At 51.5% G+C, this 13781-nt stretch overlaps 1 protein-coding gene across 1 annotated transcript; it reads left to right on the top strand.

Annotated features, from left to right (window-relative positions):
* The first annotated feature begins 525 nt into the window (after positions 1-525).
* On the top strand, positions 526-13067 carry nup160 (nucleoporin 160). The gene is made up of 34 exons (XM_086302294.1): positions 526-686; positions 1126-1234; positions 1309-1519; positions 1783-2005; positions 2082-2272; positions 2361-2597; positions 2684-2781; positions 2877-2961; positions 3037-3105; positions 3191-3274; positions 3355-3525; positions 3611-3710; positions 3787-3952; positions 4318-4451; positions 4527-4687; positions 5032-5168; positions 5249-5319; positions 5429-5579; positions 5690-5759; positions 6348-6446; positions 6540-6668; positions 6776-6871; positions 6946-7040; positions 7149-7245; positions 8950-9055; positions 9141-9301; positions 9393-9453; positions 9590-9700; positions 11075-11198; positions 11286-11384; positions 11492-11633; positions 12478-12603; positions 12683-12778; positions 12873-13067. Exons 1-34 carry the CDS (start codon positions 596-598, stop codon positions 12969-12971), a joined length of 4200 nt encoding a protein of 1399 aa, XP_086158420.1. The 5' UTR covers positions 526-595; the 3' UTR covers positions 12972-13067.
* Positions 13068-13781: the final 714 nt, after the last annotated feature.

The following is a 13781-nucleotide window of genomic DNA, read 5'->3' as shown; positions in this document are numbered from 1 at the left end:
GAGCTCAAGAGTAGAATGGGATACAAAATGAAGGAAAGGTGGCAAAAGCAATGGGAGGAGGAGAGGAAAGGGCGATGGTTGTACAACATCCAAAGGAAGGTGGGGGAAACGAGAAGTACAGGACAAAACAGGAGAGAGGAGACGATTATATCTCGACTGAGATTCGGACACACTGGTTTAAGTAGCACATTATTTTAATAGGTAAACACTGTGCAGGGGAGTGTGACTGCATAGGGAACAGGAAACAATCGAACATGTTCTGTTGCATTGTCAGCAGTATGATGCTGAAAGGAGACAACTGATCAAAAAGCTGGATGATATGAAAGTGAAGTTGGACTTGATTTATTTCGCATGAGCTCTATAAGTGAAAGTTATCAGGCTGTATTTTGGTTTTTAAGGCAGACCCATTTGTTTCGGGGGGATTTGAATATTTTATTTTCTTTCTTTCTTCATTTCGGTCCTCACTCCACACCAGTTGGTGGCGGTAATGCACCATTTTGCTGTTTGCCAACTGCCAATAAACCCTACACAGAAGAAGAAGAAGCTGGAGCGGATTTGAAAGCGCAACGCGCGGCCGCAGCGGCACGAGGACAAGATGGCGGCGGCGTTGGAGCGTAGCTACATCGAGATCTGCGGGTTCGAGAGAGAGGCCGAGCGGAGGCCGCGCGAGCTCACCGCGAATCTGGGTAACACGTGCACTTCACCTGCGCGCCGCTGTCGGCGGCTAGCAGGGAGCTAACAGCCTGACGGCCCGTACCTGCCGGCGTTAGCGTGTTAGCTTCCTGCTAGCCGCGCGCGGCCTGGGGGTGTTTCTGTTGTTGTTTTTACTTCCGAACTCTCACCTGACCAGGTGAGCGCGTAAATCTTCCTCCGTCTCCGTTTAGTGTCAGCTAGCTCCGTTAGCTGCTCACCTGTTGCGCACCTGGTCACGCAGCTGTCACGGTGAACCTGCGCTGATCACGGGGCCTTGACCTGCAGTCTTTGTTGTCTGCGCCTCCGGAAGCAGCTGATTACTGATCTGAGAAACACTGTCACCTGCTGATCAGAGCTTCAGACACCTGCAGGTCAAGAACCTGTTCAAACCGGACTCACCTGTTCTCCCTCACCTGTCTTTCCGGTCTGCAGGTGTGAGCGTGCCACCTGGCAGCCTGAAGTTTCCTGACAGCGCGGGAGCGTTTCACTATGAGGAGAGCGGGAAGCTGCTGTCGGTCACCAGCAACAGGTTCATCCACTGGTGGGTACCAGCTGCTCTCCAGGTGCTCTGCAGGTGCTGTCAGCCGTTCTCTGCTAACACTCTCACTCATGCAGGTCCACGTCCGGGGACTCGGTGGTGCTGGTGGAGCAGTCTCTGGACACCAACTTGCTGAACAATGCCGTCAGGCTCCGCTTCACCCACTGTGCCGTCCTGCCCGGAGGAGTCACCATCCAGGAGACGCTCAGCAACGTCGTCATCCTCATCTCCACCAATCACAGCGTCCACAGGCTGCTGCTGCCCCACCCCACGCGCATGTACCGCAGCGTGAGTAGCTGACGGTGACCCTCAGCCTGCACGCTGTCCTGTGGTGGGTGGAGAAGCCGCACCACCAGCTGCAGGACAGTGTGCGGTTGTTGATTACTGATTACCGTTATCAATTGATTAATGAAAGTGTCACTATGGACACGACGGATGAGTCAGACTTTAAGGTCTGATACCAAACTACCAACAGCCCTGTGAGATTACCATGGTTACCATAGAAACAGTTATCTGTTACTGACCTCGAACACTCCTCTGTGCACGTGTAGGAGCTGGTCACAGAGTTGCACATGCAGTCCATCTTCACTGATGTGGGGAAGCTGAGCCTGCAGGACCCCGCCCACAGCGCCCTTATCCCCAGCTCAGTGGGAACCACGGCGAGTCCCGGCACTGCCTTCGCCTGGCTCAGTTACCACGGAGATGCACACTTCGCTCTGGCTTCTCCTGCTGGAGGCATCACAGTGGTCACCCTGCCGTCGCCCGATTCTCAGGGTGAGGAGGAGTTTCTATGTTTAATGTGGGCGTGGCCCGTTGGGCGGTTTTTAAGACGTGTGCTCACCGTTTCCAGGCAACATGTCAGTGCTGGAGTTGAAGAGGAGCTCTGTGATGCAGCGGCTGTCTGGGTGGATGCCCACGGCGATCCGCGGCGAGCACAGCCCGGCCGACCTCGTGCTCAGCCTCGCCGTGCGGGAGCTGGAAGAAGACTCCTTCATCTTTGCGCTGTGTCAGGACCACCGCCTGCGCATGTGGTCGCTCAGGGTGATGACATCGCACACATGCACCCAAACACATTGTTGACGTTTAACGTTTGAGTTGCCGCGTGCTGACGTGACTTCCGCCCCCTCAGGAGCATGGCTGCCTGCTGGAGGCGGACATGTTGGAGTACATGCCGGCGTGTAAGGGTGTGAAGCGCCTGCCGGGCCACGGTCACCGCCTGCGCCTGGCGTTTTCCTCCACCACAGGCTTGTGCGTCTGCGTCTACCTCGCTGTCCCTCAGCGGGGGCAGTTCACCGTGCTGCAGCTGGTCGCCACAGACAACAACCGCTACAGCCTCGAGCACATCTCCACGCTGTTCAGCACACAGGTGAACGCACGGGCGGAGCCAGGGGGCTGGCCTCGTTTTTCTGTTTGTGGTTACTTCCTGTATTCTGAACCGCTCTCTGTGAGCAGGAGACGCTTGTAGACTTCACGCTGACCTCCTCGGACATCTGGGCTCTGTGGTTGGACGAATCCAACGCCACCGTGGTCAAATACATCAGCTTCGAGCAGTGAGTTGAAATGCCAGCGTCCTCCTGATATGTTCTCCACGTGTTTCCGCCGTCTGTCTCCGCACATGTTCCTCACCTGTCGGCGTGTTTCACAGCAACACGGCGGCTCAGTGGAACCAGGTGTTTGTTCAGCCTCCACCCGAAGAAGAAATCCACATCGGAGTGGACCTGGACCCCCGGGTGAGACCAGTTCAGACCAGTAACCAGTGTTTTAATGAACGGGTAGTGCTGACCATGTGATCTGACCCCTGACAGGAGACGTATCTCGAGGTTCTCTTCTCTCCTCTTCGCTTCACAGCCTCGGCCATCGTGAAAGCCCTGCAGGTGAGAACCTAGCTGTGTGTCTGATTCACTCTGATTGGTTCGCTGATTGATAACTGATTGGATGGTCTTTGTGTGGGTTGCTCAGATCTTTCGGCGAGGCTCGGAGAGGATCTGGGACCTGTCCTGGGAGGCTCTGAGGAAGGAGGTGACGCTGGCTGTTGAGAGCGAGGTAACGCAGAGCGATCTGAACCAGAACAGGAACTTTTCAGACTGTTTTTTTAACAAGCTTCGTCTCTTTCCCTCCTGCAGCTGCAGAGCAGCATCACAGAGTTCGAGTTTTCTCAGGAGGAGTACCGACAGCTGCAGGTGGAGTTCTGGTCCCGGTTCTACTCCTGCTGTCTGCAGTACCAGGAGGTCCAGGCATCTCCTCTGGGTCTGACCGTGAGCCAGCACACCGGGATGGTCTGTCTGCTCCGGAAGGTGAGTGGACCGCCTGCAGGCGTTGCTGCGTGCCTGTGGTTGTTGGCAAAGAGGTGACGCCCGTTTTCGTCCCGCTGTGTTTCAGGGCTTCCTGTCATACCTGCTGCCGTGCTTCGCCGTGGATCACCTGTACCTTTCCCACGACCAGTACCTGCTCTCAGAGGAGGAGACGCCAGTCGCAGAAGGTAAAGAGACAGCCAGTGTGTTGGTTTGACGATTGCTGCACATCCTGATCTCACCTGTGCTCACCTGTGCTGTCAGACCCGGAGGCGGGGCGGGATGTCCTGCAGCTGGTTCAGTGCCTGCGGCTCATCAGCGACACCGTTTCTGCAGAGATGGCGTACGAGATGGAGAAAGCTCTGGAGTACCTGCAGGCGCCCGAGAGAGCGGCCGAGCTCGTCCTGGAGAACCTGCTGTGCAACGACAGGTGGGTCACATGACCCCCGACGTACTTGTTTTAAATTTAGGTTGTACGTTAAAGAAAAGCATCCTGATGGTTAATGAGCAGGAGCTCAGGTGTGCTCACAGGTACAGAGAGCGTAGAGACACTTTGAGGAGATAATCACTGAACATCCTCAGGAAATAAAAGAACTGGATCCTTCAGTGAGCGCCGCACTTCCTGTCGGTCCTTCGGTGATGATCGGGGGGGGGAGGAGCTAAGTTTCCTTTGAAGTCATAACCACAGGCAGCAGTGTAACTTTGTTTTCACGCGTCAGACTTTCAGAGGGTCGCAGGCTGAATTTACCGGGGTCGCTGCTGGTGATTTAAACACGTGGCGTCTGTCCTCCACAGTGATAACGTGATCGTGGATGTCCAGAACAAACTTCAGGATGTCAGAAACCCGATGGCCGCCATGATGGTCCTGTTGAGAGAGATGGACCTGGAGACGGACTCCGAGGTCGGCGGGGACGGACTCGTGGCGCCCGGTAATACCCTCTCGGTGAATGAAAGTGCGACCCCGCTGTCAGTCGCTTCAGTGTGCCCTGCGCCTTGTCTTGCAGGTCAGAGCCTGAATTTAAGGATCGGCCTGTCTCAGCTGTACAGCGGCAGCACGGCGGTCTCTGTCGTCTCCCAGGCCGTGTGTCACATGGCCATGACCAGAGCGCTGTTCTGCAGAGACCTGCTCATCCTGCAGAAGCTCTACCTGCGCTTTGGAGACAATGTACGTACACACACACACACACCGTCACCTGCTTGGTGATGATGGGAAGGGAGAACTCCCTTTTGACAGGAAGAGGTCTCGGCTTGTCTGTATGAGACGGTCAAGCCTGAATCAGGGGTACAAGGGGGATTTGAAGGGCTTCTGATTGGCATGTGGTAATTTTGAGAGGTTACCTGGGGGCCGAGGACCTCTTTCATGTGACAGCGCACTGCTAGAAGCTTCTTGTATCCAAGCAAACGCTGTCCGGAGACATCCGAGAGCTTCTCACCATCACCTGATCGTCTTTCTCCTCGGTGTGTTTATGAGCCACACGTGTGCAGCTCAACAGGTGTGTTTGTGTCCAGGTGTTTCTGGGTGGGGGGGCTCAGCTGCTGCAGCTACAGCAGGACCTGATTCCTCGGACCTCCCAGCTCCTGTCCTCCTATCATCTCCTCAAACATGTCAGTCAGAGCCTCGCCTCCTCCGTGCCCATCAGCACCATGTGAGCACTAATACACGCAGCACACACAGCTCTCAGGTCCGTAGCAACCACACTGAGCACTTCCTGTTCTGATGTTTCAGAGACGCCAACCTGCAGCACCTCACCGTGTTGGAGCTGTCGGACACGCCCACCATGACCTCTGGACGATCAGGTCTGCTCTGTTTGCGTGTTTAGCTTTGATTTGTGATGTGACGTCAGGGACGACGGTCCTGGTCCGTGTGGTTTTTAAAGCGTGTGCGTTTCCTGTCCCGCCCCCGCAGCTCTGAACCCTCAGACCGTTGTGGAGCTCTTCTACCAGACGGCGGCTCGCCGACTCATCGTGTCTCAGCTGTTCTCGAACCAGCAGGGCGGAGCTCTGCTCGTCTGGACTGACGTGATCTCTAGTGTGGTGCAGCTGCTCGCTCAGCTGCTGTATCCTTCATCGTGCCCTGATTGGGCTCCGCCTCTTCACGTTAAGTGAAACTCGCCAGTGGTCTGTGGTGTTTAACTTCCTGTTGTTCCCTAACTGGTCTCTCTCCCAGATGGCCCAGTAACCCTGGCTTCCAGTTCCCAGAGTGTCTGCTTGCCAGCTGTCAGTACACTCAGCTGCAGGTGAGGATTCCTCCTGCTCCTCCTCCTCAGGTTCAGAAGCTCCTCTTGGAAAGGAGGTGTTTGTAACAGGGATCGTACGGGTGCTTGAAATCCTTGAAAATGGCTGATTTTTGGGTTTGGTACTTAAAATGGTTTCATTCACACAAATAACAATTAGACTGAAAAGAGTTCTCATCACTGTAATTCCAGTTTTGTTTTTTTTCCCGGCGTTGTGGGAGTTTCTCTAACAAGCCGATTTGTTCACATTTGCACACCTGAAAGTTTGCGATGTGTTGAGTTCATGCACTACATGCATGTAAGGCAACCTTTTAACAAAAGGGGAACAAAGGTGTCGAAATCAGCCGAGGATGATTTGCTTGTTACGTCACTGAGGTCAAACATGTGCTGGAAAGTCCTTGAATTTGACCCTGGAAAGACACGTGAACCCTGTTAAATCCAATAACCTGCTGCCGTGTGATTGGCTCATTCGATATTGTACAAGAAGCAGTTGAACAGGTGTGCCTAATCATGTGGCAGAGTGGCTTTAACAACAGTCCAGATGTGCACAGCTGTAACCGATGAACAAGTCCACGTGTTGTCCCCCTGCAGGAGTACGTGCGTCTGATTGGTCCGTGGTGCCAGGTGAACATCGCCTCTTGTCGTTTCATGCTGGCTCAGTGTTACCTCGCCAACGGTGAAGGCCAGAAGGTGGGTCACCATGGCAACCTCATGTCCTACAGGCAGAGTTGCTCGCCATAACCTCACTTCCTGTGTGTTCTTTTGTTTTGCTCCTTTTGTCAGGCTCTGCGGTGCTTCCAGGAGGCAGCAACGGAGGTGGAAAAGGAGGAGTTTCTGATGAGGTTAACTGGTAGCGAGGATGAAGACGCCGCAGTCGCCCCTGCTACACCCCGACTGCAGTACTACAACAAGGTAGAAGGCGGAGATTCTGAGGTTCCACCTGACGCTGATGGTCAGAGCCGGCGAGGACAGGAAGCAGCAGCATGGCGTGTTTTAACGAATGTGCATTTTCCCCTCAGGTGCTGCGTCTGCTGGAGGACGTCGGTCTGCCCGAGCTCGTCATCCAGCTCGCCACTCTGGCCATAACGGAGGCCATCGGCGATGTCAGCAGTCAGGTGAGACGTGGCGGTCTGACGGCAGCATGCCGGCACGCTGTCGGTGCGTAAACTGATCTGATGTCTGTGTTCAGGCGGCGCTGTGGACGCGGATATTCAAACATCACCTGGACCTCGGACACAACAGCGAGGCATACGACGCTCTGACACAGAACCCCGACGGCAGCATGTACGCACGCACACACACACACACAGGTGGAGGTAAACGCTCTATGTTGGCAGTCAATGCTAAAGGTCAAAGGTCGCGTGTCTGAGCAGGTGTCTCCCTGTATCTTAGGCAGTTGGACTGCCTCCGTCAGCTGGTGGTGGTGCTGTGTGAACGCTCGCAGCTGCAGGATTTGGTCAACTTCCCCTACGTCAACCTGCACGACGAGGTAACGTGACCTCTGACCTTTTGACCCTGAAGTTTTAGTTTTACAGTTGTTTACGTGAAGCTAAAACGGAAACCAGATGGAGCGGCTGGGTTAGGTCGAGGACGAGTGGTGGAGTTGTCTCTTATGAGTGGAGGTGGAGGTGGGAGTTGGTGTAAAGGTGAAACTACGTATTCACCCTTGCCTGAGACCATGAAACGAGCTTCCTCTGAAGGACGTCCTCCTGGCTGAGGAGACGAGAGGAGATCCGAGGGTGGATGCGGAGGAGGTGAATGCATGGATCCAGAAAAGGAATATGTGGATCAAAGGATGATGGTTTTACTTTCAAATAAGGACGCAACTGAGCTGCAACACATCCAGGCTTAATTAATTATTGTAAAAGTTCACCACTGCCCACCTCAGCGGCTTCTTCACTTGAGCCTCCACCCACTCTGCTTCTTCTCAGTCTGCAGCTTTACCTCCTCCGGCCTGAAACAGCTGCTCTGCGCATGTTGATGACTCCATCAATATGCGCCATAGCGGTTTAGTCAAAATCTCTACCGTTGTCCAAATTTATATTGTTATGTTGCTCTGCGCAGCTGGTTTCTCCACCCGCGCTGCGAGCTGTACTGGCGGGTCAGAGTGAGGCTTTGGTGGCCCTCGCAAACGAAATGCATCCATGTGTGATTGTGACGTCTGAGCATGTGCTCGTCACCTCGGGGCTGAATCCTTCGAAGGATCCGGCCCACCTGGTCTGCGTAGCCGCAAAGACCGGAAGTGCGAGGCCGTTAAATTGGACGGTCTAGCCTGCGATGGGTGGCTTCTGTTGCCTAGCAACTGTGACATAAGCAGCTACAGCTGTGGTGGACGGCATGTTGGAGAGAAATAGAGAAAATCTTTATTTGACATCATTTGTTTGACTTTTTCTTTCACCTCAGTGTGATGCATCTGGGAGAACGTCACAGCCGTACAGGAGTCCTCTTGGCCAACAGTCATAAGTTTAGTTCGTAAAACCGTTTGCTAGTGTAGCCCAACACTAGTCTCATTCATTCTGATGGTACAAATCAGGGGTGGGCGGTGTAAACGGTACAAACAATATGAATTTGGCCAACGGTAGAGATTTTGACTATACCGCTATAGTGCATGTTGATGATGTCATCGAGCTGCGCCTGTTTTGGTCGAAAGCATTGCAGCGGCTGCAAACAACATCATCTGTAAATTATGCCAGGCGACAGCCACAGCAAAGAGACTAAGCACTTTTGGAATATGAGGAGAGCCACAAACTGCGCTTCCTTCACTTCTGTGCCATCGATTCATTAATGCTGAATTCTCTCGCAGCTGCTCTGTTCCCTATATACCAGCTAGCCCAACTTCAGTAACCCTACAAACGTCACTGCTGTTTAGTTTTCTGTCTTCATTTATGTTGGAAGTGATAGCAGAGCTGCACGTTTGGATTCTTTCAGAAATCTCTCAGTCAGAACATGCTATATCATGTTTAGGTGGAAGCTAGCGAGCTAACTTCCTGCTAACTTCTAACTCCGTTGAATTTAATAAATCCTGTTTTCATGGATGCCTGGATGTTAAACTTAATTGTTACACCTGGTAAAGCAGCAACGCTGATCATTGTATTGCAGATGAAAGAATTTAGACAGTTTTTAACTCTCAGTGATGCTGCAGTGTTCGTGTGACTTTGGGACCTGAGTGCTGACCTTTGACCTCTGCTCTCAGGTTGTCAGCATCATTGAGTCTCGGGCCCGGGGACTCGACCTGCTCACCCACAACTACTATGAGCTGCTGTACGCATTTCACATCGCTCGCCACAACTACCGCAAAGGTCAGTCTTCCCCCCCCCCCCACACACACACACACGCACGTCTGTCTCGTTTATCCATGTGTTGTGTGTGTGTGTGTGCGCTCAGCTGGGACGGTGATGTTCGAGTTTGGGATGCGTCTCGGTCGGGAAGTTCGAACCCGCCTCGGCCTTCAGAAGCAGGTGAACTGTTACTTGGCTGCTCTCAACTGTCTACGCCTCATCAGGCCGGAGTACGCCTGGATCGTCCAGCCGGTCTCCGGGGCAACGGTACACACACACACACACACACACCGACTGAATCTGTGTGACCTGTCCAACAGTGTTGTGATTTTGTTTTTTGTGGGGGTTTTTCCTGCAGTACGAGCGTCCAGGTGCGTCTCCGAAGAGAAACTCTGACGGAGAGTTTCCTGCTGAGCCAGGTGAGTCTTAAATCAAACACACCAGGGCCTTTAGACTTGAAGTCCCACCATTTTCAGAGTGGATAAGGCTTTTGTCCAGGCAGGTGACGCCCCCTGGTGGCGAGCTGCTGTAACCCTTGCTCTGCTTCCTGTTCAGTCAAGCGACAGGTGGATATCCTGGAGGTCAGAGACCTGGAGAAGGAGTACATCCTGTCTCGCAGCCGGCTCACCCTCGCCCAGCACCACCCGCCCTCCGCTGCTATCGCAGGTACGCTAATGCGCGCACACATGTGTATTTATATCCTTGTGGGGACATCTCATTGACATAATGCGTTCCCTAGCTCCTGACACTGACCCTTACCCTAAACCTATCCATAGCCTAATTGTGACCCTGACACTAAAACCACATTCTGAGTCTCAAAAATGCTTCAAACTTGTGAGGACCCATGAGGGCTATTTGTCCCCACAAGTATAGTAAACTACCAACTTTTGGTCCCCATGAAGATGTTAATATCCGTATATACACATATACACTAGGGCTGGGCGATATGACCCAAAATTCATATCTCGATATTTTTTACCTGGATGGCGATATAAGATATATATCTCGATTTTTTTTTTTTAAGCCATAAAGTAAGAACAAAAAGAGAGTTCTTAGTCAAAGCTGTGTCCCAGATGTCACACAGGCACTTTTATTAACATACAGCACAGATGTACATGAAAAATTACTCAAAATTAAATTATGAGCATTCATTAAATAATAATGCTCCATAAATAAAAGAAAACAAGGTTGTTTTTGTGCTAAACAAAGAGCTCACAATTGTGCAGTCAAAATGTAAACTAAAAGACGCTGAGCGTAATAACAAAGACAGACAGATTTCACAGCTGCTCTGTTCCCAAGTTTTACTGCGTGACTGACAGCCTGGAGTTTGAAATCCGCTTCATAACCACGTCTCTTACAGGTGCCATTTATGGTCCTTATCCACACACAATACGGTAATATTACGTTGATGCACAGTACGTATCACTCCGCGAAGCTCCTCGGTAGCCGTAATGCGCCGACAATCTATCAAGCGGTGCAGCTCCGCAGCTTACCAAAGTCGTACTCAAACATTTTTGACAGATTGCTGAGCGCCGTGTACCACAAAATCAGTTCGCGGCCATCAAGCACAACCAGAATTCATACATAAGGCGCGCTATCAACTTTTGAGAGAATGAAAGGATTTTAGGGTTAGCGCTGTTAGCTCGTTAGCGCGGTTAGCTCGTTAGCACGTTGACGCCGTCCAGCCCCACGCATGGGGCGATGCGCAGTAACTCGTTAACGGAGATTTGCCGTGTCCGTCTTGTCGCTGCCTGCATGTGAAGCGATGGGGGAGGAGGGGGAGTTGTCTTCAGTGAAGGCGAGGCGGAGTAACGTTGCGTAGAGACAAAAGTGGACGAAAGAGAGGCAAACTTGCGGCTCCACAACTATAATTATAACGTAACATAGACTATATCGATATAAAGGATATTGTCACATCTTATATCTCGTATAAAAATATATCGATATGTTTTAAAAACTCGATATATCGCCCAGCTCTAATATACACACACACACAGGCGGAGCTTTACAGTAAACAGGTGTCCATGTAACTGTGTGTAGGCGGAGCCTCGGCGGCAGAGCTGCTGGTCTTGCTGGTTCAGACGGGACTCTTTGACTCTGCGCTGGTTCTAAGTCGCACCTTCAACCTGAGCCTGACACCCGTCTTTGAGGGCCTCGCCTTCAAGTAGGTCCACCACCGCACGCCTCAGCGGCGCTCTCCGTTTACGGCTTTGTCTTTTTCACCTATTTGTTTACCTCGCACTGTTTTCAGGTGCATCAAGCTGCAGCTTGGAGGGGAGGAGTCTCAGAACGAAGCCTGGAGCTGGTTGGCTGTTAATCAGCTGTCAGTTGTCAACACCAAAGAGTCCAGGTGTGCTTCCAACAATCACTTACTGATTGACACTTCTTTGTTTATCTGCAGGAAACAGACGCCCGTGGACCTCCATATAACTAACAACAACCTCCTTCTGTTCGCAGCACCGCAGACGAGGCGTGGCGTCTCCTCGCCTCCTACCTGGACAAGTATCCTTCCACCAATGGGCAGCATCACCGCTACGTCATCCACAAGCTGCTGTCACATGGTGTCCCTCTACCCGATTGGCTGGTCAAAGGCTACAAGGTGAGAGCTCGGCTGGTGAAGAGGAGTGGGCGGGGTTACAGGTAGTAGGGCTGCACGATTTTGCATAAAATGAGAATCACGATTTTTTGGCTTAGAATTGAGATCACGATTCTCTCACGATTCTCTTTTCCAGTATAAATATTTATTACACTTATTAACTGCACATCAACTTCGTAACAGTTGAGCCTGAACATAAAAACAATAAATAAACATAAAAACAACAAAATGTTGTACTGCTTGAAATTCCGTCTCCACCGTTGCTCGACGCTGCGTTATAGAGCAGGTAGTGCAACAATAGAAAAATAGTTGCGGGACGGCACTGTGTAGCGTTTGTCTAGGGTGTTGATCGTTTTCCTAAATCCCTCGTTTTGCACAGTGTTGATGGAGCCATATCTGTGGTCAGGTGATAAGTGATAGCCTCCGTAATGTCTTTGTGCCTGCGGGAGTTCGACGGGTATAGGGAAGCGCTGTATAAGGTTCCCGTTATTGATGTTTGGGTGGTTGACCGGGACGGATTTTCTCCTGTCACTTTCTCGTCATCCCTGACGTGCTCTCCGTTGTTTTTCCCGCTAATTTTAGCATCACACGGCACAGCTTCTGTATCACGTCGTATAAGGCTCCGCCCTTGTCATTTGTTGAGCAGGAAGAGTGAGCGCTTGTTTTCATGCAGAGTACGTCCCGGATCAAAATGCGCTACAATTGTCTTTTCTTTTTTTTAAAAATCGTTGTCATTTGGAAATGAGATCGCACATAAGTATGAATCGAGATCGCGATTTTCTAACGATTAATCGTGCAGCCCTACCAGGTAGGGTTTGTTTTTTCCCACCATGCCACTCTGTTTCAGCGCGTGGACGCTCCGTCTCTGCTGCGCCTCCTCCTGAATTTTGACCTGCTGGAGGCAGCGGCAGAGCTCGTGTTGGAGTATGTGGACGCCGTCCTGGGGTGTGGTCACCAGTACTTTGGAATTGAGGTAAAAGTCACGCCGACATGCGTATCTGTGACGTGTCGGTGCTGTTTTAACGCCTTTCCTTTTTACTCGCCTTTTTCAGCGGCCGCTCTCTGCCACGTCTCCCCCGGCATGGCTGCCGTACACGTCCATCGACCAGCTCCTGCAGGCGCTGAACGAGACGCAGACCCAAGGCGCCGTGAGTCACTTCCTGTTTCCTGTCAGTGCACTTGAGTGAATTGAGACGCGCACATGTGACCTGACGCTCTGCACTTACTGTTTTGTTTTTCCAGCTTTATAACAAAGTCCGAGACAAATTAGACGAGTACCATCGCACCGTGGAGCTGATGAGCAGGCGGAGACTCGCCACGCAGGGCCGGCACTCGGAGTGAGGCGGCCGTGTAAATATTTTATAATCTGTCATCAGTTTTGTACTGTAGTGTTTTTCAGATGTAAATGTGATGAAATAAAGTGTTTTCTAAGTTTGAGTCGGTCTCACACATCAATCATGTGACCTTTAGACCAATGGGGTCGATCAATATTCATCATATTGATCACCTATTACCAACAGTCCTGTGGAGGGCTAAAGGTGTAGATCTGCAGTGCAAAGCGTGAGCAGCGAGATGTACTCGAGTATTTGATACTGGGGTCATGTTTAGGGTGTAGGGTCAGATGTGTGGGGTGGATGACTAACACACCTGTAGGTTACAGGAAAATAAAAGCAGGTGAATGACAGATTAGCGCAGTAACATAAACATCTGGATTCCACTGACTCTGTACAGCTTCCTGTCCCACAGCCAGTGAATGGATGTGATTGGTTGAACAGGTATTGTCAGCACACGTTTTCAGCATTCTCTCCTAAACCTGCTGCGCTGAGGTCATACAGGAAAACACCTGTGTGCTCAGGTGCAGTGATGCTGACGAAGGCCAGGTTTCATAGTTCTTCCTGTGTAAGAACCAGGATAGGACTGAAGGGCAGGGTTTCATTAAAGTACTACACCGTTCTCACAAGATAAAAAGTAAGTGGACAGACTGTCTAAATGTAAGAGTTGCTTTTAACACTGCAGATCCCACAGACAGCAAAAAGTAAATCTGTAAAGCTGCTGAGCAAAAGCTGAAAGTCTGCACTTCAGTCACATGTGGTGCCTTCATCAGTCATCGCCAAACTGCAGATCTTCTCTCACTGCTGCACCAGAAACCCG

Source organism: Aulonocara sp. 'chitande type north' Nkhata Bay, linkage group LG7, assembly GCF_057382095.1.
Source record: "Aulonocara sp. 'chitande type north' Nkhata Bay isolate Kocher_YH1m ecotype deep benthic linkage group LG7, A_spYH_male_GT1.1, whole genome shotgun sequence".
In the NCBI taxonomy this organism is placed as follows: domain Eukaryota; kingdom Metazoa; phylum Chordata; class Actinopteri; order Cichliformes; family Cichlidae; genus Aulonocara; species Aulonocara sp. 'chitande type north' Nkhata Bay.
The sequence above is the reverse complement of the archived record's forward strand: the minus strand, read 5'-3'. Positions and strand labels throughout refer to the sequence as shown.

Bases quoted from the DNA above. Each gene is read 5' to 3' on its own strand.
- nup160 (XM_086302294.1), top strand. From the start codon at position 596: ATGGCGGCGGCGTTGGAGCGTAGCTACATCGAGATCTGCGGGTTCGAG. The intron at 4,688-5,031 runs GTACGTACACAC...GTTTGTGTCCAG, and splicing joins ACCTGCGCTTTGGAGACAAT to GTGTTTCTGGGTGGGGGGGC. The intron at 5,580-5,689 runs GTATCCTTCATC...TCTCTCTCCCAG, and splicing joins CAGCTGCTCGCTCAGCTGCT to ATGGCCCAGTAACCCTGGCT.